General features: G+C 38.0%; 2 protein-coding genes across 7 annotated transcripts; one reads left to right on the plus strand and one right to left on the minus strand.

Moving 5' to 3' along the window:
• Positions 1 to 958: 958 nt before the first annotated feature.
• On the minus strand, positions 959 to 12,354 carry LOC130414320 (calcium-independent phospholipase A2-gamma-like). Of its 5 annotated transcripts, none has more exons than XM_056740163.1 (10): positions 12,230 to 12,354; positions 10,675 to 11,804; positions 9,408 to 9,557; positions 8,943 to 9,094; positions 8,757 to 8,851; positions 8,511 to 8,682; positions 8,382 to 8,439; positions 7,938 to 8,132; positions 3,034 to 3,229; positions 959 to 2,846 (listed from the first exon to the last, which is right to left on the minus strand). In XM_056740163.1, the coding sequence occupies exons 2-10, from the start codon at positions 11,713 to 11,715 to the stop codon at positions 2,581 to 2,583; spliced, it is 2,325 nt and encodes a 774-aa protein (XP_056596141.1). In that variant the 5' UTR covers positions 11,716 to 11,804; positions 12,230 to 12,354; the 3' UTR covers positions 959 to 2,580. The 5 variants fall into 5 exon arrangements, 4 of the variants coding, with proteins under 4 accessions (XP_056596141.1, XP_056596143.1, XP_056596142.1 ...); XR_008905596.1 differs by lacking the exons at positions 959 to 2,846; positions 3,034 to 3,229 and adding exons at positions 5,616 to 7,431; positions 7,557 to 7,682; XM_056740165.1 differs by lacking the exons at positions 959 to 2,846; positions 3,034 to 3,229 and adding an exon at positions 3,236 to 5,117.
• A 5,592-nt stretch (positions 12,355 to 17,946) lies between these two features.
• On the plus strand, positions 17,947 to 20,348 carry ccdc34 (coiled-coil domain containing 34). 2 transcript variants are annotated; one of them, XM_056740133.1, is made up of 7 exons: positions 17,947 to 18,049; positions 18,500 to 18,758; positions 18,844 to 18,982; positions 19,093 to 19,200; positions 19,386 to 19,544; positions 19,646 to 19,766; positions 19,837 to 20,348. In XM_056740133.1, the coding sequence occupies exons 2-7, from the start codon at positions 18,508 to 18,510 to the stop codon at positions 20,037 to 20,039; spliced, it is 981 nt and encodes a 326-aa protein (XP_056596111.1). In that variant the 5' UTR covers positions 17,947 to 18,049; positions 18,500 to 18,507; the 3' UTR covers positions 20,040 to 20,348. The 2 variants fall into 2 exon arrangements, with proteins under 2 accessions (XP_056596111.1, XP_056596112.1); XM_056740134.1 differs by having other exon boundaries at positions 18,862 to 18,982.
• Positions 20,349 to 20,972: the final 624 nt, after the last annotated feature.

Consider the following 20,972-nt stretch of genomic DNA (forward strand, 5'->3'; position numbering starts at 1 on the left):
TAAATCGCATAAAAAAATGTTTTAACTTTTCCTAAATACATGTAGAACTATGACTGTTGTATTGCATAAAGGTGACTTCCGAACTTGTTTTCTTGTCAGTGTTTGCCGTGTGAAAAAATACAGAGCATCTTCTTTCCTCCAAATTAATCCAAATATAATTTGACAATTGGAGAAATATTGTTAGTAGTTCAAAGTATGAAACCAAAAGGATATTTTGACGCAGCTGTTTATACCATTTCCTTGTGTGTGTGTATGTGTGTTTTGTTACCTGACTTTTGCAGTTTAATGCAGGGTTCCTCTGAAAAACAAAATCTAGGATGAGGATGACATCATCTTTGATACACAGTCCAGATGTCACAAAACCGAGCATTACATGTTGTGCGTGGTTGCGAGGGTATTGCAATGAAGATGCTAAGGACTTTTGAGTGGTTGCTAGGACATTGCAGGCTGTAGTGGGTGTTAAGAGGAGTCCATCCCTAATCTCTGATCTATGAAGCCAAATAAAAACACTCTTCATCAAGGGTCACTTTGACACAGGCCGGACAGAAGAGGTGTGACCTTCTGTGAGAGGTGACCCATGTTCAGCCCTTCTGATAGAATGTTACCCTATCAGTGCTGTTTGCCGAGTCACACAACACTGGTACAAGAACATACGATTTGGCTAAAAACCCTGGACTGAAGGATGAGAGTCACATCTAGAGGCCATCAGAGATGCAGGAGTGACTCTTAAGAACACCTTAGCAACCATACAAGTCAAAAACAGGAACACACTTGCATAGCAACACCCTGGCAATCACCCAACATCATAAAGTCACTACATAATGTACACAACTATAAATGTGAATGTTGTTTAAAGACAAAAACACACAAGACACAAAGATTATTTCAGAACAATAAAAGAAAAACATAATATTTTTTAAAATATTTCTCAAATAAAACGAATGGAAACGGTTTAATCTTCATATATGTCTTTATATTCATAACACTGCAAAGATGTTTCTCAAAAAACAACTTCATGGTTTAGTCTTATTTAGGGTCTGATTTACAACACATCATCTCACAACTTCACCCAAAAGGGATTAAAACACAAACAGATTGATTTACACGCTGATCTACTGACCATTAAAACCCTGAGCAGGGAAGAATTACCACAGCACAAGGATGAAATCAGAAAACATGTACATATTACATATGAAATAATTTGTGTTTAAATAACAGTAGAATGAAAATAAAATCTGAAATAATTGTTTTTATGTATAATAAGAAAAAAATGATAACAATTGAGTGTCTTTCACTATTACAGCACTTAAGAATAACTTTTATTAAATTGAACTCCTGCATTTATAAATGGTTTAAACACAGCTAAAGTTCAATAACACGGCTTGAATATCTTTATACACTTATGTGTGTGTGAAACAAACGCGTCGGATTCAGAACCACACCAGCGGCTCAAACATCTACTATGTGAAAAGCTTATGTATTTCATACAGTATGTACTGTATTTCATCAATTTAAAACAAATTGATCCCAACAGTCAAATGCACATGTTATAAATAAAACCTCAGATTGATAAAACTACAAACAGAATGAGTTGATCTTCAAGTATCAGGTGTGAAAGAGTCATATGAATCAATCACGTTCAGCCGTGGCGTGATGAAGTGCTTCCATATGTTTAGGTTTTGTACTCTATATAGAGACCTGTGAGGCCTGTCAAAATAAAAGCCTCCAAACTAAAACAACATCTGGCCTGTTTAAAAATCACACAAAATTACAGTAAGTGCTTCATAAATAAATGATCAAACATGCGAGCGGTCACAGTGCTGACACAGGTCATCTGGACCGTATTATGTCACTAACCCGTGGACGAGCCAGACTGTGATTGGTCAGAAGAACTCTCACATCAGTGAGCTGAAATTATTTTAGTGGCAATTTATCTAAGAATCAATGTGGAAATCTTAGTGTTGTGTTTTTTTAAAGAATCAGAATATTAGAAAAAGATCATATTAGAGCTTACTTTATATCATTCAAACTATAGGCAGCATCACATATATATTTGATTATAGCATGGCACATATTTATTAAACAGTGTTGTCTTCTAAACTGTATGTAACGTTTTACGTTGGTTTTTACAATCAAATTTGAATCATTTTAATTTGAAAATAGTGGAAAGTGAAATTGTGAATTTTTATATCGGAAATTGTGATATAAAACTAAAGATGGTCTCCTGTGATGTCCAATCATTCAAGGCTTCGTGTAAAACCTGATGTGATTTTAAGATATCTGCCCAATTTACCCTGATTTGCTGTCAGTGGACGGAAGGATGTTCAGATGAACGTGAATGGTGACCGAGTCAGTCAGTTTTGGGTGAACTGTTCCTTTAAGGGAGTTCTTTAGTTTTTATGTCAATTTACAACAAAATTAATGAAAGATCTAATAATTCCTCCTAAAGCACGTTGAGTTTTGTCTGGACTATTAAACCCCAGTGAAGGTTGTAATGGTAAATATCTTCTTAATATTGCGCAAGAGAAATGTGCGGGACTGTAGATTTTAGCACGTTTTCATGGAGAGGTAGTTTTCGTCCTACACTTTGTACAAACCCTTGTACATGTACGCTTTGAGTCGAAGCCACTCCGTCAGCGTCTGGACGGAACTCTTGTCTCGCGTGAGCTTGTGCACGACTCGTCTGACTTTCTCCTGGTTTCGCTCGAGGTACCGAAGCCCCTCAGTCTGCATCTGCTGGAGTTTCTCGTCTCTGCTCTCGTCCAGAGGAACCTCCTCGCTCATGTACGGGTTGAAACGAAAGTACGTGTGTGGAGGGAGAAGAGCGTCCAGCATGGTGTGAACTTCTAAAAAAACATGTTTTTCCGTTAACACTATTTTTCAGAGTATTGGAGAATATGACTGAATATAAACATGAATAATTTAAACAGCAGTCAGCGGTCCTCACTTGAGTTGACGGAATTCAAGGATTTCACAAGAGTGACAGCTGTCAATCAACTATATACAGTATTCTTACGGTAACTCTGCACTCACCTTCAGTGTTTGTGGCGCTGCTTATGACGTTGGAAAGTTTGGTCTTCAGACTGGTGTAGGCGACGCTATTCCTACCGGAGGTCTCGAAGCGTCCGGTCCCCAAAGACACGACACACTCGAGCGGAACGCCTGGCCACAGACACTGACACTCGTGGATGGCCAGAGCCGTCGGATTATTGATCAGCAAACCTCCGTCCTGCAGACACAAACTGGACTTTAGGTTAACATTCGCCACGAATCAAACTTCAAAACCAAAACTTGAACTCTTCATGTTGTGTTAAGTTCTGAAACACATGTATGATTACTGACACATGTCCAGACGCACACTTCTGATCTGTTTGTCGGATCACGAGAACATGTGTGTGTCATCTGCATATATTAAGCAGAACACTTCTGACCGCCAGAACAGCAGTGTAACAAAGTCAAGAGTCATTTAATATCGATGCATGTTCGGTGAGGTTAATGAGTGTTTTCTGAAAGCGAGGAGGGTAGAAAATTCAAACGCAGGGGTATTCATTACTGAGGGAGACCCAGAGGGCTCTGGAGATGTACAGGGTCTGTGTTTTAAGGCCTGTGTGAGAGTTACCCCACGGGACGACAGCCACTTTCACTATCAAACACGGAAAGTGTGTCAACCCCGCCAGCATTTCAGATACAGAGAAACGGAGAATGATGAAAAAGATGGATGTAAAAAAATGCAAATTAAACATGTGGCTAAAATGAACTTATTTAACACAATTTAACAAAATTACGTTCCATTGGAAGATTCAAGAAATCGCTTTTGCTCAACGAACTTCAACAATACAAGAATAATTCTATTCATATTTCATTTTGTGGGGCTTTTCATAATTTTGCATTGTTGCAAAGAAGCTTTACAGTAAATACAGTTCATACTAATATTGACCATTAGAGACATGAAGAAAAGATAAACAATAGAAAATTATGAAATATATAGAATACAAGGTATTACAAGAATGAACTCAGAAAAGCACAACTATCATCTTTTACCCAGAAGCCTCATCGCTGAATCTGCGGTTTATGGTCAGCATGCAGATGAGCAAATCTACATATTCAACACCAGCCAGCTGTCAGGTTTCGTGAATAATCGGTTGAAGAATCAGACGCCAGATATCTGCATTTGCTGAGACATTCCAGAAGAATTGGCAAAATTGGATGAATCGGCTTGAAAGAGCTTGGCTGATATTAATATAATGGAATGATGTTATCGCTTACTTCTTATAATCTAATACAAGTCACATTCAATTCATCTGTCACATTCCAGAAGAGAAATGCACTTTAAAAGTGGTCTTATTCCGTCAATAAATCGCATATTAGGACTATCTAGATCCGACTTTATTTCCTCTGTGGTGTGTTAAGATTGAAGATATTGAGTTCTGATGTTGTGAATGTGCTGTTTTCCAGCTGGCTGGTGTCGGCGTGTGTTTGCTTTCCGTCTCTGTAAATGAGGTTCATCGGAATGACCGGTGAGGATTTGCGCTCCATCTCACTTTGTGTTCGATCAATAATTCATTCCTGTCAACAGCTGCAGGAAATGCAGAGACTCGCTTCAAAACAAGAGATGAAAAGTGTGTGTGAGAGAGGATTACAGAGACACAGAGAAAGAGAAAAGGAGTGAGTAAGGAGAAATTACTTTTTATCTTTAGGGTCTCTATATTTCCCAGAAACAAGATAAATATTAAATAAACATCAGAAGAATGAATAAGAAATGAAAATGAATCCAAAATGAAATTAAATAATCGATATGTGAGTAACAAGATCTTTTAACCTTCAGTGAAACTAGAATTAACTGCTAATGTCAACAGAAACCTTCTCACACTTGTTAGAACTCTTACATTATACGACTGGTTCTTCTAAACAGAGGCATGTCTGAAAAGTACAGAGTAATCGTTTAAAACCCTGGATATCCGGAAAAAGCTGCCAGTGTTTGACGGGTCAAAGGTCATTTCCTCTCAAAAAGATCTGGGACACCAATGTCACTCTCACTCTCTTAAATGACGACATCAGGCATCCAGAACACCGCAGGTCAAAGGTTGAAGAGAAATTTCCTCTGTCTGCAGAAAACACTACATGGAAGATGCAAACAATTCAGTTCTATATTGTTTTGTCTGTTTCTAGTGTTATTGCAAATGTAAAGAAGCAAGAGTGACAAAAAAATCACAGGTGTGATCTCTTAATTCTCCAAGACATTATAGAGATTAAACAGTAACAAGAAGAAACGTTTGCTTGAGTATTGTCTGAGTGCATCTCAGAAATGTCAGAGATGTGTCTGTCATTAGAGTTTCAGAAGAGATAGTGTGTCAAATTGAGCTCAGATTTGTCAAGTCTGCAATCAAAAGTCAATTTCTCATCAAATCCAGATTATTTCTTCTCTACAATCTACATTCATTTACACCTCCAGACTCTTTAGTGATTTAAACAATTCTCAACGATCTTATTTGTTTATGTTTATATTTCTTCCAAGCAATATCAGTAGAGACATTTGAAAGTAGATATTTCGGAGCTATAAATAAGCAATGAAACTTTCTTCTGGAAGAAGATCTGAGTAAAGGAAGCTATCAGTCCTAACAAGAAAAGTATTTATTTTGTAAAGGAATGCGTGTCTAATCAATGTTAAGGGCCGCCGACTGCTGTACTTCAGCCAAACTCTCCCAGAATACAAGAACTGACAACAACCAAAAAATGGAACCGGGGAAAAAAAAATCACAAAAACATTTTAAACGTGTTTAAAACCCAATAAAGGTCTCAGATAAGAACAGTACAGTGATGTTACTAATAAAAATGTTTCATTCAAGTGTCCAATCCTGAGCTTCTGTGTGACAGACAGACATTCATGAAGCTTGATGGGTCATGACACAAGGTCATCATGCCACATTATGCAATTACTCCGACTGGTTCTCCTCTGTGACCTTTGACCTATGGAGTCACAGGCAGTAAATGAGGTTCAAGTTGTGACGATTAAGCCCGAAGAGAGGAGCCCCATCTGGGCGGGCGAGCGATAGAGCGAGAGCTGCCCTCAGGGTACGAGAGAGAAATACACAATACAGACGTGATATTAGCCAATCAGATCACTGCATGAGTATTACCCAAGAGAAACAGTGCTGTGGGTTATATCAGGGGTGAAGGAGAGACAATAATGAACATTTTTGCATTGCAGATGATAATTCACATAAGAGTTTCATACATTTCATATATAAAGACGAAACTTGACTATAAACATGCGTCAGAAATATGAGCCAATTCAAACGTGCCAATTACACCCAAGTTTCAGATTAAAGTGCCAGATCATCTTCTCTAAACAATTAACTTTTAGCATAAGCGTACAAGGTTATTTTAGTTTACTAAAATTAAAACCTTGAAAACATTCCTGTTCATTGAAAAAATATATATTGACCTTAAATCTTTTGGAAAAACTTAACTCAAGGAAAAATGTAAATGTTGCCTCAAAAATAAAATGAGGTAAATTTAAAGCAGTAAAATTATAATAAAATAAAATAATAAAAATAAATAAAAATGTATTAATCTTATAAAGCAACATTAAAGATAATCTAGATAAAAAGCTATCTTAAAATATTTATAAAGCTAAATAAAACAAAAATCAAAACTATAATAACTCTGTAAGCGTAAAATATTCTTTTTAAGTGTTTTTATGGGATACTTTTTTTTACATTTCCATGAGACCACACACACAGTGCCTCTCTGAAGCTATGTTATGGTCCACACACACGCGCGTGACATTGCCACATGCACGGCTGGCATCACCGTGACGACCGTTATAGAACTGCATGTATTGAAAGCTTGTGTGCTCTTCACAGGTGTCACATATGGAAATAGAGCTGATACTCTGAAAGTAGAGTGTTTGTTAACAGATCCGACATTCTGAACGATGTGACAGTAAAAACTATACGGTGTATATGTTGATTTAATAAACAGAGTAAAATCTGATTGGTCACCCTAATCTTGGTCTACTAAAGCTATCACAACAGCCAAAATTCACTGCACAGTTATTGTTGCCAAAAGTGTGTTATCTATTACATAAAATATATATAACACTATCCATTAAACATTATAGCGATCTATCATGAGCACATTGACTCATTGAGGAAACACGCAAAAGATCAGAAGCATGTGTAGCTTTAAGTCCACAAGAACTCCATTGTGCTCACTGTGTGAAAATCACAGGATCAGAACCTTCCCTAACTGTGAATCTAACTTACCCATAATGCCTAGAGCCTGACAAACACACAGACAGCCAAACGTGTGAACACAGACAGTCTCTGAGCTGGACTCTGTGTGGGAGGAATCTCATCTGTACACCAGTGTGAGCTGAGGAACATCATTCTGATGCTACAGACACACAACGTGGGAGGACACCGATTTCTGGGAATTACCCGAGAACACGCATCAGTCCAGCTCATTTAGAAGTGAATTAAAAGAGCAAAAGAACAGACGATGGAGTCACTAATATTACATGAAATAAGCAACTTTTATCAAACCGATCTCACTGAAACTGTTTTCTTCTGGACATGTTCACATGGATTCCTGTAAATGACATCAATCTCCTGAGATGACTGTAGCCATCACAAGACATCACAGATTAATGCTCCATTTTCTCCACTGCAGTGTTGCTCCTGGATTATTGATGATGGCAAACACACACACACACACACACACACACACACATGGCTGATGCTGACAGGGTGTTTTCTGAGTGGATGATGTAAACATAAGCAGCATCATCCAATATCTTATAAGACATTTACCAATATTCTGGATAAGGATTGTGGAAGCTTGGAAACGTGGTAAACAAGTCATATTTTCAGGCAGACTCGTAAACAGGCAGAATTATTCGGTGAAGATTAAATGATCATCATCTGCGGTCTCACCTGATGTAGGTCGTTTCCAAGCGCAAACTCTTGAAAGTATCCGGGGGCTGCGGACGAGGCGCGGATGGCCTCCCACATCTTGTGGTGACAGCCTCCACGGTAATGCGAGCGTACACCGGGCGGCAGGGTGTAGTTTCTGAACACATAGGCCTTTATTGGAGGGCCCCTGTTAACTACTGTGCTCACTGCTGCCACCTGGTGGACAACAACAGCGAGACAATTAAAAACCATGGACTGAAAATATGTGTAATATTCTTGATCCCATTTTTTTTCTAATGCTTACTCTTGTATAGAGTTTAGGATTGTGGGTAATATTCAAAGATCATGCATAGATGCATCATTTTGTCAACCTATTGAAGATATTACGTGATCATAAAGACGAGATTCAGCCACACACAGTAAAGTAAAAAAATATTTTGATATAAAACACATAAAATGACCCACCTTTGGGCAGTCGGGGTTACGTGATGTTTCGATGAGAATATCCGAGCCCATTTTCTCCCTGCAGAAGGTAAAAGATGAAATAAGACGGCGATTGTTCTCTAGTGGGATGAGAAATGTCCAGTGACTCACTTGAGGACTTTCTCCCAGATCTCGCTGTCGTAAAAGGCGTGACTCCATCCCATCTTCACCGTTCCTACAATCACGTTCTGCCTGAATACGTCAGAGCTCAGCTTCCTGTAGAGATCCTCGCACTCCTTCAGCGGGATTTGAAAGACCCCCAGCATGAAGCCCAAAATAGCACCTGACACACAGAAAACGCTTTATTCATATTCCATTTAGACATGATTAGTATGAATACTAAGACTAGTTGGTCACCTGTACTGACACCGCAGATGTAGTCGAACAGCTGGTAGATGGGTCGTCCCGATAGCTCCTCGAACCTGTGAAGAGCCTGAAGAGCCAGCAGACCCCTGCGAGAACACACAGAATGTACGCTTGGATAAAACACTGAAAGAAGTTCACGTGGCGAGGTGAGAGCGGGTTTGAGAGCAGCTGGGTCACCTGGTTCCTCCTCCATCGATCGACAGGATCCGGATGCCTCTGTTCTTCACCGGCTCGATGTAGCCACTCAGAGCCAAAGCCTCCCTCACAGCCGCCTTCAGAGACGCGTCGCTCTCTAGACGCAAGCGGAGCAGACGTGGAATAACCTTTTCCTGAGAGAGAGAAGAAGATAGATTTGCTATGTTAGGAGAGTGGTAATTTCTCATTAACTCAGCTTCATGCCATTCTAAACTTGTATGACTTTCATCTGTGTGCAGAAGATATTTTGAAGATCATCAAACATCAAAACCCCATTCATTTTCATTTCATAAACACGAAACCACCAAGACATTTTTCAAAATATCTTCTTTTTGTTCCACAGATGAAAGAGTCACATACATGTTTTGAATGACACGATGGTGAATAAATGATGACCAAAAAATTTTTTGGGCTGAACCGTCCCTTTAATATCACTAAAGGACTGACCTTGATAGCCACAGATCGTGTTTCTGGAAATTCCAGTAGATGAAGACTGAGTTCCTCCACCCTGCTGATGTAGAGACGCACGTCTGACGCGCGGTGAAGAGCCTGAACCAGAGCACGGGTCCGGTTATCCACACTCACCCGAGCAATGATCTAAACCAAAATAGATTGAGCAGAATTTCAAGAATTTTAATCTATTCATTTGAAGAATTATAAGCCTCAAATTTTTCTCCAAAAAAGTATGTGTTTTTCTTCAAATACATAAAGTATGGAGGTGAAAAATCATTGTAAATTGTAGATGTAAAATAATCTGGATTTAGGTAAATTTGATGGAAATGTTCAAAATTATTGAGATCTTTTGTTTTTAGACTTGACAAGTCTGAGCTCAGTTTGACACATTGATGAAATCTCTTCTAAAGCTTTAATGACAGAGACTTTTGTGAGATTTCTGAATCTTTTTCTTGGACAAATATCTGAGACACAGATGAGACTTTGCTCTCGTTAATATCTATGGGAAATAATTGAGATTTTGTATAGTTCTCATCTGTGATAATTCTTTCTTATGGTATTGTCTGTGTTTATCTCTCTCTTCAACTAACAGTGGACAACATCTCTGGACTTTCATGTCATTGGACACACATGACACAGAGCTCACAGGTCCGGCAGCTATGAGTTTATTTTTAAACATTTCCTAGAAAAATCCTGAACACACGACCTCATCATAGGAGTGTCACATTGCATACAGTAAGCATGTTGTGTACATAGAATACATATGCTTGTACAGATAAACAAATACAATAATGTTTCAAATGGTAAATGTTTTCTTCTGATAGAACACACATACTAAAAGAATGTATAGATTGAATGCGCCGCAAGTTACTTTGGATAAAAGCATTTGCCAAATGGACAAAAAAAAGGACAGTAATCCAAAAAAAATATATTTTTTTACTCAAACTCAAGTTTTTCCAAACCTGTATACATTTCTTTGTTTGGTTGAAAGATATTTTTGAAGAATGTTTTCTTACAAATGAAATTTCTGGGGCATCATTGACTACCATTATAGAAAAATACAAAAATATTTTGAAGAATTTAGGAAAACAAACAGTTCTGAGGCATCTTTGACGACCCTTTAAAATGGTGCCTCAGAAATCTGAGTTGATAACATTTTTCTAAATATCTTTCTTGAAAGAACAAAGAAATGTAAGTTTTTCATTGAGAATACTTTAATCTCTTTAATTGGATCTCTTTAATGTACAGGAAGTACACGTACCTTCTCTCTCTGGAGCAGCAGACGTCTGGCTCTTTCATCTGCATCTCTCTGTTCTTTACTCGACGTTTTCTTCAGTTTAGTGTCGTTCTCAGGATGAGAAGGTTTGTCTGCCTGCACTTTCCCATCACTTCTGAACCTGGGAACCAGCGGGGTGATGTAGTTTCCTACAAACGCTTGGACGCTCGTTGACGAGTAGTTGAAGTAATTCCCGAGTCCTTTATTGACAGAGACAGCAGAACTTGCGACTGAAGGTTCGACTTCTTTCACAGGCACAAGAGAAGAACTTTTATGTCCATTTCTCGAATCCCCCCGCGTGGATGAGGCGATGTCTTTAATCTTTTCTGTTTTATTCAAGCTGACAAAATAAGAGTTAATATGATGAGACACATAGCTGTAAGTCTCGCCCAGTTGTGCGCTGAGGGACCCAGGATGGAAAAGGGGTGTGGTCTGCTGGGCCGTGACCGGGGCTGTGTTTTTGTCCCGTGATGTGGCAGCCTGGGAGGTAGCAGTAATGTTATTGGTACTTTGACAAGTGTCTGTCAATCTAAACTCATTCTGTTCGAAGGTCCCAGTTGTGGTGGAAGGCGGGGCAGAGGGCGGAGTCTCGGGTAAACCCTGAGGTCGATCAGAGGTGTAGAATCTCTCCTGCTCTTTCTCTGAAGGTGTTTCTTGACCTGCCTCCTTCGCTTCAGCCTCTCGATCGCTGCTCGGTTTGAGTCGTCCGATTCGGGATCGAATCTCCACTTGCGTTCCACTCACCACTTTAGAGACTGAGTCCAGCGCGCTACGCAGGCGAGACATGTGATATCTCAGGTCTATCGACCCACGGCACGTCGACGTACTAAAGTTGGAGATGTTGGGGTGGCACACGACTCGAAACCTGAGTGGGCCGACACCACACGACCAGGACCCCCGGCCTCGCACGTGTCTCCAGGAGAGTCTGCAGCCCAACTGTCTTTTGACGTGTAGATGACAGAACGGGTTCCAAAGCGGGGAGAGGGTGACAGACGCACGTCCGGGTCTGCGCCATACATGCAGCATGTAGGCTACCCGTCGAGCAGCCAGAGGAGAGTCATCACGTCAGAATCTGCAGATCAGACAACACGCTTCTCATCCTCGCAGACAGACACCTGAAACAATATCAATTAATACGGTGTTTTACATTTACACTGTTTTTGTTTATTGTGCTTGTTCTGCTTTTATGGCAGTGGTATGTTATTAAATACTACAGTAATTTACATGTGAAAATATAAAACACATTTTAAGGCTAACTACATAAAGTAAAACATATGATATGTATTATACAAACACATTGATCAGCAATAACACCTGTCATTATTTGGACGCAATGTTTACAAAAAGATGCTACTAATGTGCAAATGTATATTAATCAAATGTACTTTCAAAATGAAAATACATTCAAATACAACGAATAAAGCCATACATTTACGTAACATATGACAGTTTAATACTATAAATAACGTTAGCATAGATATGACACAAACATACAGATATAACTAAAAATTCCACAAAAACAACTTCCATAAAAACATACCTGGTGAAACACTGACGTATGAATGTGGGTTAAACAAGTAAAGATGAACTAGTATCAGAGTTGCGCTGTTTAACTCGCGTCGGCTTGTTTACGGGTCAGTCATCAACACAAGAGCGTGAACTATGGCGTAAACACACAGCCACTTCCGGTCTTAGTCATGTGACCCTCAATAGAGCATTTTGACTGGCTACACGAGTATATACGTTTTCAGCAGTGCGTTTAGCTGTCACCCTGTTGTACTATTACTGTATATCAATTAAACAAGTAAATAAATTGATTAATAAAATACGTTTACCTTAGGTCTCCCCCAAGCAACGCATCCCACTTTGACCCATGGCTGCGATGGGTTAACGGCGCCGCCATATTGGACCGGGCATAAGTCCCCCATAAACAAATAGAAGTGGACGAGATTTCTTTCCTGCATAAAAGCACAATGGGGTTCCATATCTCAACCGATGTAAAGAATTACGATCTACATGGATTTAAGAAGCGTTTCCCCTTGAGTTACTTAAAATCTTAATAGTTAGACTTAGTTATTTTTCATGATTGACAATTGACTACAAATATCACAATTGTGACCCTGGACAACTAAACCAGTCTTATGGGTACATTTTTCGAAATCAATATTTTAGATAATTTGAAAGCTGAACAATTAAGCTTTCTATTGATGTATAGGTTCTAAGGATATAATAATATCTGCCGGAGATATAACTATTTAAATCTCTGCAAAATAATCAAAATATTGAGAAAATTGCCTTTGAAGTTGTTAAAAAGAGGCACTGTGACTGGTCATCCACTCAAAAAAATAAAGTTTTATATATTTAGGGCAGGAAATTTACAAAGTATCTTCCTGGAGCATGATCTTTACTTAATATCCTTATGATTTTTGGCATAAAAGAAAAAATGATCATTTTGACCCATACAATGTCTTTTTTGCTTTAACTTAAAATGTTCCCGTGCTACTTAAGACTGGTTTTGTGATCCAGGATCACAATTCTTTTTATTTTGTGTTACTTACTCATGTTTGACACTATATATTGCTAAAAAGAAAAAAATGATCAAAAAGGTTTGGTGTCTGATGCTCTCTATGAATAATTCTGTTTGTGTGTATTTAGCACAAACTGTACTAGACTAATTAAAGACTGAAATGTAATACCTATGGTTATGTCTTTGAACAATTTAGTTTAAAAGCTATTTAAAACCCAGAAACTTTTATGTATCCCAAAGTCGAAGATGAAATGAAGGGGTGACCGCGCTTTCTCTGCACTCAAAAAAATATTTTTGCTGCCTGTTCAATTTACTTAACTTGCTTAAGTTAAATCAACAGAACTTTTGGAAAATATGGTTACAACATGATTGTTTTATGTTTAGTCATATAACTGAATCCATTCATGTTGGGACAACATAAAGGAGTTGTGTTGTGTTAACATAAAATAGTTATGATAGGGCAGAGGACTTATATTTCCCAGCATGCTTTGCGTACACTGCATTTTGAGAGTTATTTTCTTAAATAAGTGTTTTATATTATGCATTTTTCAGTAAAAAGAAACACTTGTTAGTGTTTAATGTTCATTTATCTTAAAAGTTTTAAAGAGTTAGTTATATTTTTGAGTTTGGTGGTTACCTTTGTTCAGAAAAGTGTTGCCTTTGGTTAGGCCGTGGGCGGTTACAATAATTTTTTTGTATTTCTGTTGAGTTCAATTTACTCAATATCATCTTATTGAAGTTAAATGAGATAATGTCTAATAAATGTTCCAAATGTAAAATATAAAAAATGTTGAACATTTCGTTTTATTTTAGTGTTTTTATTTGACCTACAGACTTAGTTGCTCTAAGTTCCAATCATTAAGTACAATCAACACAAATGGATAACATTAGCAAAGCTTATTTCTGTTAAATAAATTGAACTTAATCAGGTCATCTTAGATCAAGCTATAGTCATTAAATTCAAGACAATAATTTACATTTATTCAAAATAAGTGTGTGATTTACCATTTAATTAACACCGTTATGAGCGATTTACTTAAAACATTATGTTACAATTAACTGTATATTACCTTTTCCATTTAAGCAACTAAGTTTTGTGGGACCGGTTGACATAACTTTATTAATTAAATACAACATTTCATTTCTAACAGTGCAAGCTGCCCCAGGTTGTGGAATCCTCTGCCAATCTAGAGCATAATCTTCACTATCTGTTTTTAAATCAAAGTTAAACCTCTTTTCTATTTGACGTATCATGACAACGTATTTTTATAGCACTGTTTTAAAACAAAAATCCTGTATCTGTATTATTGCTATGTTTTTAATTCTTATGTTTTTATTTAAATGTGCAGCATATTGGTCGACCTCGGTTGCGCTTAATGTTTCTATATAATTAAAACTGACATTGACATAAAAAATCATGATACTTGCTTTATGTTTTCAAAGAAGTGAGTATTTCGTATTCAGTGCAAAAACAGGATGAGATTCATGTTATAACCAAATGATTTTCATGGTTGTTGTTTTTTAGAGATAAATAAAAGATCAAAAGTATGTTGTGCAATAGTAGATCAGCTTTCCTGTAGCTCAGTGGTTACACCATGGCGCTAACAACTCTAAGGTCATGGGTTCAATCCCAGGGCTTGCACATAATTGCAAACAAATGCATATTATAATGCAATGTAAGTTGCATTGGATAAAAACAACTGCCAAATGTGTATGTATGTAAATGTAAAACAGCAGATAATGGCAGTTGATCAAGTAACATCTTTCTGCGGTCAAATTTAAGGTCCAGCCGAGATGGTTTGACTAGTCTCTTTTAATGTAATGTTTTAATATGACCATAATAGACCAGCAACTAATCTAAGTATTTAAACATTCGTTGTTATCTGTAAGGTACTTTTATGCTGACTTCCGGATAGGAAAATGTTGTGCAATACCTTCTTTACTTAAAACTGACATTACTCTCAAAAAGTAGAAGAACATCAAAATGGCAGCGCTGGTGAAGGTTTGTTTACTACTGATCCTCCCAATAAACACAAGTTTGTTTCATCTACACGAACCTCTCTATCTGTTTGGAACCAAGGGTGTTCATGTGCTCCTGCAGATGATCTGCAGTGAGTTTGCTGTAGACATTTCTTTCTATAAATCAGATCAACAAAGCCTTTGATTCAGAACAAAACAACTACCATTCAAAACAACAATCATGGATATTTTTCAGTCCTCATTTCAGAAAACCAGGAGTTTTTGTCTGAATGCTGGAAAAATGGAACTCTATTGGAAAGAAGACATTTTCATGTGATAGTGTGTGCTGAGATGGATACAGAAGAGAAGACGTCTTTACATCACGGTGCTCCTGCAGACATTCTCTGTCAGAAGTTTAACCCCAGTCGTGGAGAAACTCTTCAAGTGTTTAAGAAAACAAAAAACAAATTGTTTACGGAACGATCCGAAAGTACAATGATTTTGGATACCAATGTGTCCCTGGACATTATTCCCGATGTGCTGAGAAGCAGAGTCGTGAAAAATGGATCTTTCATTCATTTCTCAGATGTCTCAGCCGTTGATTCTGGAGTTTACAGCTGCCTGGTTTGGAGGGACAATCAATGTCAGAACTTCAAAGAAACTTCACTGGATGTTAAATATCAAGAAATCTTCTTGGAACCAAAACAGAGTTTGACTTTGTTGTGTATTGCTAAAGATTTAAAACCAGGGTCAATTTTTTTTTGGTTGTACCCTTTCGCATTTAACAAGCCTGGACTAAAGAGCGAATATGACCAATCTGTAATGTTGAATGACACACAGACTGGTAATTACTCTCTGGTCATACCTCACGTCACGCTGAACCACAGTGGAACATACACCTGTAGGGCTGTACTGAAATATTATAATGTGGTCAACATTTTTGTTTGCTCCGATCTTGAACCCATCAATATGACATTCTCTTTGGGTGACATGGCCTACCTGACATGTCACCCGGACCTCACAAAGACTCTCAGAGTACAATGGTATCTGGAATACGATCAAAGCTCCGAATATCTTCTAACGGACACTCAAGATGGATTCGTAAATGAGAAAATGAAGAACCGGCTGATGGCATCCAAAGCTCAAAGCTACATAACCCTTAAAGATCTTTTGATTACGGATGGTGGCTCGTATTGGTGTCGGGTCTGGGGATTACATGATGGTAGAAGAGGGATGTGTTTCAAGCGAAGAGTCAACTTGACATACGTGGGACATCATGGGGGCACTTTTTACGTTGTGTATGCCTCACTGATGGCCATCGTGCTGTTAGGAATGATCATTACTGTGGTTTGCGTCACTGTTTTGAGCAGGAAGAGACGCCCGCAAATTTGATGGTTCAACTCCTACTTGGAGAAACATGTCAACCGCAGAGCTTATTGCAAAGATTTTGCTCAATCTGCAGTAAAAAGGTAAAGAAAGACCACAATGAAAACTTTGATTTTCCATTAAAACCAGAAAACAAAGTGTATTTTAAATCAAGAAAAGTTATGAAATAAAATGGAAGAAAAAAAAGTTAATGTAACAGTGTTTATTTGATCATTTAGGAGTTGTGAACAATGCTAACTACGTACAAAGGTTGAAGAACATTCTCAAATCATGATGAAGGGAAGACATTTCTCAAATTTGTATGAATTCTTCAATTGTTTAATTAATTTTTTATGTAATTTACATTTTCCATTATGGTTGTAAATGAAAGCATAAAATAAGTATTTTACTGTTGGTCGCATCATTCTGGTGTATTTTGTGTTGTTTACTGTTGTTTTAAATACAATTTAGTCACATATATTATATAGCAACATTTCAGCTGAATATTGTTTTTAAATATATATTTTGTGTTTATTGCCTGGCTTGTATTGCATGCTTGTGTCTGAATTCAAATTTAACCCAATAAAAGTTTGTCTTTTTCAAACATTTCGGGCTATTTATGTTCAGAGCCAACAATAATAAATACAAAACAACACCATAAATGATAATTAAAAAACAAATGGAAAAAGCTTCTTTCTTGCAAAACTTATTTTTGCTCCACTTTTCTGTAGAAGTACATCCTCTTGCGCCGATAACAAAATTACACCGAAGTGGTTATTATTGCGCATGCGCAATTTAAAGCGATAGTTCACCCCAAAATAAAAATTCTGTTTTCATTTACTCGTCCTCAGGTTGTTTCAAACCAATATAAATTTCTTAGTCCTGTTAATATTTTCCGTTCTGTGACATCAACCACCACCATAGTATAGGAAATATAATATTTTGTTAGTCTGTTGAACACAAAGTGAAATATTTTGAAGAATTTAGGAACACAAACAGTTCTGGGGCACCTTTGACTACATTTAATTCCTACTATGGCAGTCATTGATGTCACAGAATTGAAAATTGCTGACATTCTTCAAAATATCTTTCTTTGTGTTCGTCAGAACAAATTTATAACTTTAATTTATACAGCTATGAAACGACTGGAGGGTGATTAAAATTTTTCTGGAAATACTTTGTCTTACTCCTGTCCTTGAATTATTATTACTTGGTATTCTATATCGACACACGGCGATAAAAACAATGTTTATATTATTCAATGTTTACGTAAATCAAAACTGAACAAATAAAATAATCAACACAGGCTTTGGGACGCTTCGTTGCTATGAGACGGACACATCCGTTATCGGCGTGCTTGGCGACCAATGAATTGACGCATTATTGACGCGTCAGGGGGCGGGGCCAGGCCGGTGGAGGCGGGGTTGTACGAAGGAAGCTGCTCGTGTAGCACATCGAACAAAACAAAAGCGATTAAACGGAACATTTTACGACCACATTTATCTGCTGGTGAGTTCGTTACGGTTGGTTTTGTATTTATATTTCTAATATAAATGTTTGTAAATGAATCGATCCTGTTTAAAGTCTGTAGAAACGCGCAGCTGTGATTTAAACTTAAAGTTCTGCATCAGTTTTGGTCTAAAACTTCTTATGGATTTGACTGCAGCATTATAACTTCTATTAATGTTTATAGATGAGTTGAACATGACTGCAGGTTTTAACATGACACATTTTATAAACAATAATCTTGCTTTTGCCTTCTGCAAAGCAGACTGTTTACATTTACATGACGTCATTTAGCAGACGCTTTTATGGGTAAAACAATGGAAGCAAATGGGACAACAAAAGGATAAGTGCAATAAAACTGGTCTCAAGAAGCCTACCACAGTTTTTGTTATATATAGAAAGAGTAGAAAAGAGAAAGAAATGTTGAATGTTTATGTTGCTTTGTGTCCTCAGGTTTGCTGATGATGTCAGGTTTTGCGTCTTCTTCCTCCAAAAGTTTAACTTCCACTCCGCTCAAATCCAAACCCAGCGCCCTGCAGCGCAGCAGAAGTGTAGAATCCACAGGCGACTCCACCTCCTCTCTGCTGTCGCCCATCTATCATGACAGCTTTGAGCTATCAGAAGATGAACCGGACCACGATCATGTTCAGCCCGCTAGTAACAACATCACCGTCACGTCACGTGAAGATGTTGCACCTGGAGAGGCATCCAGGTGAGCTGCACTGAGGAAATGTTTTGTTTGAGCGGTTGAATTCAACACACCAAATGTCCTGTGACTCCCGTCCTATCATCTATAGTCAAACAATTTTTTTCAGGGATGAATCTGGTACGACGGACAGGTCTTCCGAGGCACAGTTCACGCTGGGTGCCTGGGAGCAGTGGCTCGTGGATAAAGCCCGGGACGATCGCGCCAGAAAGCAACAGAAAGCTCTGGAGGTCTTTTCTAATGTTATAGTCATGACGACAACACTGAGCCACAGACAGACATTCATTGCTCAATCGTTGTATCTCAGTTTTCATCTTTCTGTGATTTTGATGTTTTTCAGGATCTCGCACTGAAGGAAAAGCAGGAACAAGAGAAAAAACATCAGATGAAGAAGAAAGTCGCCAGCGACGGTAAAATTCAAGAATGGCTGCAAATGAAACGAGAGGAGGTGCCTAAATCTCAAAGATACTTTGGTTTCGTGATTATATCATTCAAGCTTGTGTACATGACGCTGATGTCAGTATGATGTTTACATTTAGTCATTTAGCAGACGCTTTTATCCAAAGCGACTTCGTGTTAGGTGTTTAGGTGTCTGAAGGCTAGCGGGATAAATTTACTCTGGTTTGTGCTCAGGAAAAGAACAAAAGCATTTCCAAGGAGTTCCAGAAAAGCAAAGAACAGCTTCAAGAGGAGAAAAGACGTGCAGGCATTGAAATCAAAGCCAGGGAGAAATACAAAGAGTGGCTGAGACAAAAGAAACAGGAGGAAATGGAGAGGAAGCTGAAAGAGAAGGTTTGACCTTTTTTCCATTTGACTTCGTCTGTTTTTTATAGAATAATTGAATTCGTACAAGTGAATTCATTCAGATTTTTTGTAAACTCTTTCTTTGAAAGGAGGAAGCTGCCCGGAGAGAAATGGAAGAGCAGGAGCGTAAAAAACAGGCGGATGAGAGCTTTAAAGAATGGCTGGAGGCGATAAAAACGAAAGGAAAAGCGAGTCGACTTTGCTCGGCCGGTGAGTAACTCTCTGCATAACCAACAAATGGATTCTATGTCAGATTTTAAGGTTTTAACTTTGCTTTCAGGCAACTATAACAACGTGAATTATCCATCGCCGAGCTTCGTAAACCCCATTCCGTGGAAGCCCATTCACATACCACAACATGACACAACGCCTCAGAAGAGTTTGAGATGTAAGAAAACATCTGGACCGCCAAAAAGCCAGTCGACCCCCTGTCTCACCTACAGACCTAAAGACACTCTCAGTTTTGCTTGCAAAAGACGGTGACATTGGGGTCTGCTGGTCTGAGATCAGTGTCGGACAAAAACAGGTATTAATGAAGTGTATTCAAATGAGCTTCTAGCTCCAGGATACAAAATCCACCTGTTATACGGTTCATGTTGGATCCAACCAAAGGCTGATTTGTAAATCTCCAGGTTTGATGTTTCTTGCGGATCTCATTCTGGTGGCATATTTTCACATTCTGTATTTGCTATTTGTGGATTTCACAATAACACATTTGTGTTAGTGAGTGTGTGAGTTTAACGTATTGTTTTTGTACAGTTTTTCTCTTTCAATAAAAGATATTTGAAGTGTTATGCGTTTAGATTGATGACCTCATTTTAATGGAAAGACTTCAAATTGGCATAAAACAGAAGTTGAAATGTTGTTGTCTTTCTTATCGTGTCAATCAATTTTTCGATTGATTGTATCATCAGAGGTGGGAAGCCTCCCAATGGAGAGTCAATAAAGTCCCACCTTCATGCCTTTTATGATAATGGTTATAAATCATTTATAAGAAACACTCCAATATTCCATAAGAATAGAATTGTTCAATCATTTTGAAGTTTGAAAGTCACATGACCTCTCAGATCACTAAAGCAACACCCTGATAAACACCCGCTACACTGTCATGCGCAAGCAACACTCATGTTATCTTCAGGTGAAGTAAAGGTAGAGTTGTTGACCTATGTGTCAAAATGGGGTTACGGCAGACGTGGAAGTGAGAGTGTATGAAGGAAGCTGCTCGAAAAGTGCATCAAGCAAAAAAGTGATTAAACAAAACATTTTGTAATTAAATGTATCTGCTGGTGAGTTAGTTACAATCAATGTTCTTTTGTATTTCTAATTTAAATGTTGTTTAAATTGATCGATCCGAAGTCTGTAGAAATGCGCAGCTGTCATTCAAACTTCACAGTTTTGCATCAGTTTGGCTCTTCT

The sequence above is a fragment of the Triplophysa dalaica genome, chromosome 24 (assembly GCF_015846415.1).
Source record: "Triplophysa dalaica isolate WHDGS20190420 chromosome 24, ASM1584641v1, whole genome shotgun sequence".
NCBI classification, from domain to species: Eukaryota; Metazoa; Chordata; class Actinopteri; order Cypriniformes; family Nemacheilidae; genus Triplophysa; species Triplophysa dalaica.

Excerpts from the sequence above, each read along its gene's own strand:
- LOC130414320 (XM_056740163.1), bottom strand. The coding sequence starts at position 11,715 with ATGCTGCATGTATGGCGCAGACCCGGACGTGCGTCTGTCACCCTCTCC. Across the intron at positions 8,852-8,942 it reads ATCGATGGAGGAGGAACCAG|GGGTCTGCTGGCTCTTCAGG; the intron begins GTGACCCAGCTG and ends GTGTTCTCGCAG. Across the intron at positions 8,133-8,381 it reads GTAACCCCGACTGCCCAAAG|GTGGCAGCAGTGAGCACAGT; the intron begins GTGGGTCATTTT and ends GTTGTCCACCAG.
- ccdc34 (XM_056740133.1), top strand. The coding sequence starts at position 18,508 with ATGATGTCAGGTTTTGCGTCTTCTTCCTCCAAAAGTTTAACTTCCACT. Across the intron at positions 18,759-18,843 it reads GCACCTGGAGAGGCATCCAG|TCAAACAATTTTTTTCAGGG; the intron begins GTGAGCTGCACT and ends TATCATCTATAG. Across the intron at positions 19,767-19,836 it reads GAGTCGACTTTGCTCGGCCG|GCAACTATAACAACGTGAAT; the intron begins GTGAGTAACTCT and ends CTTTGCTTTCAG.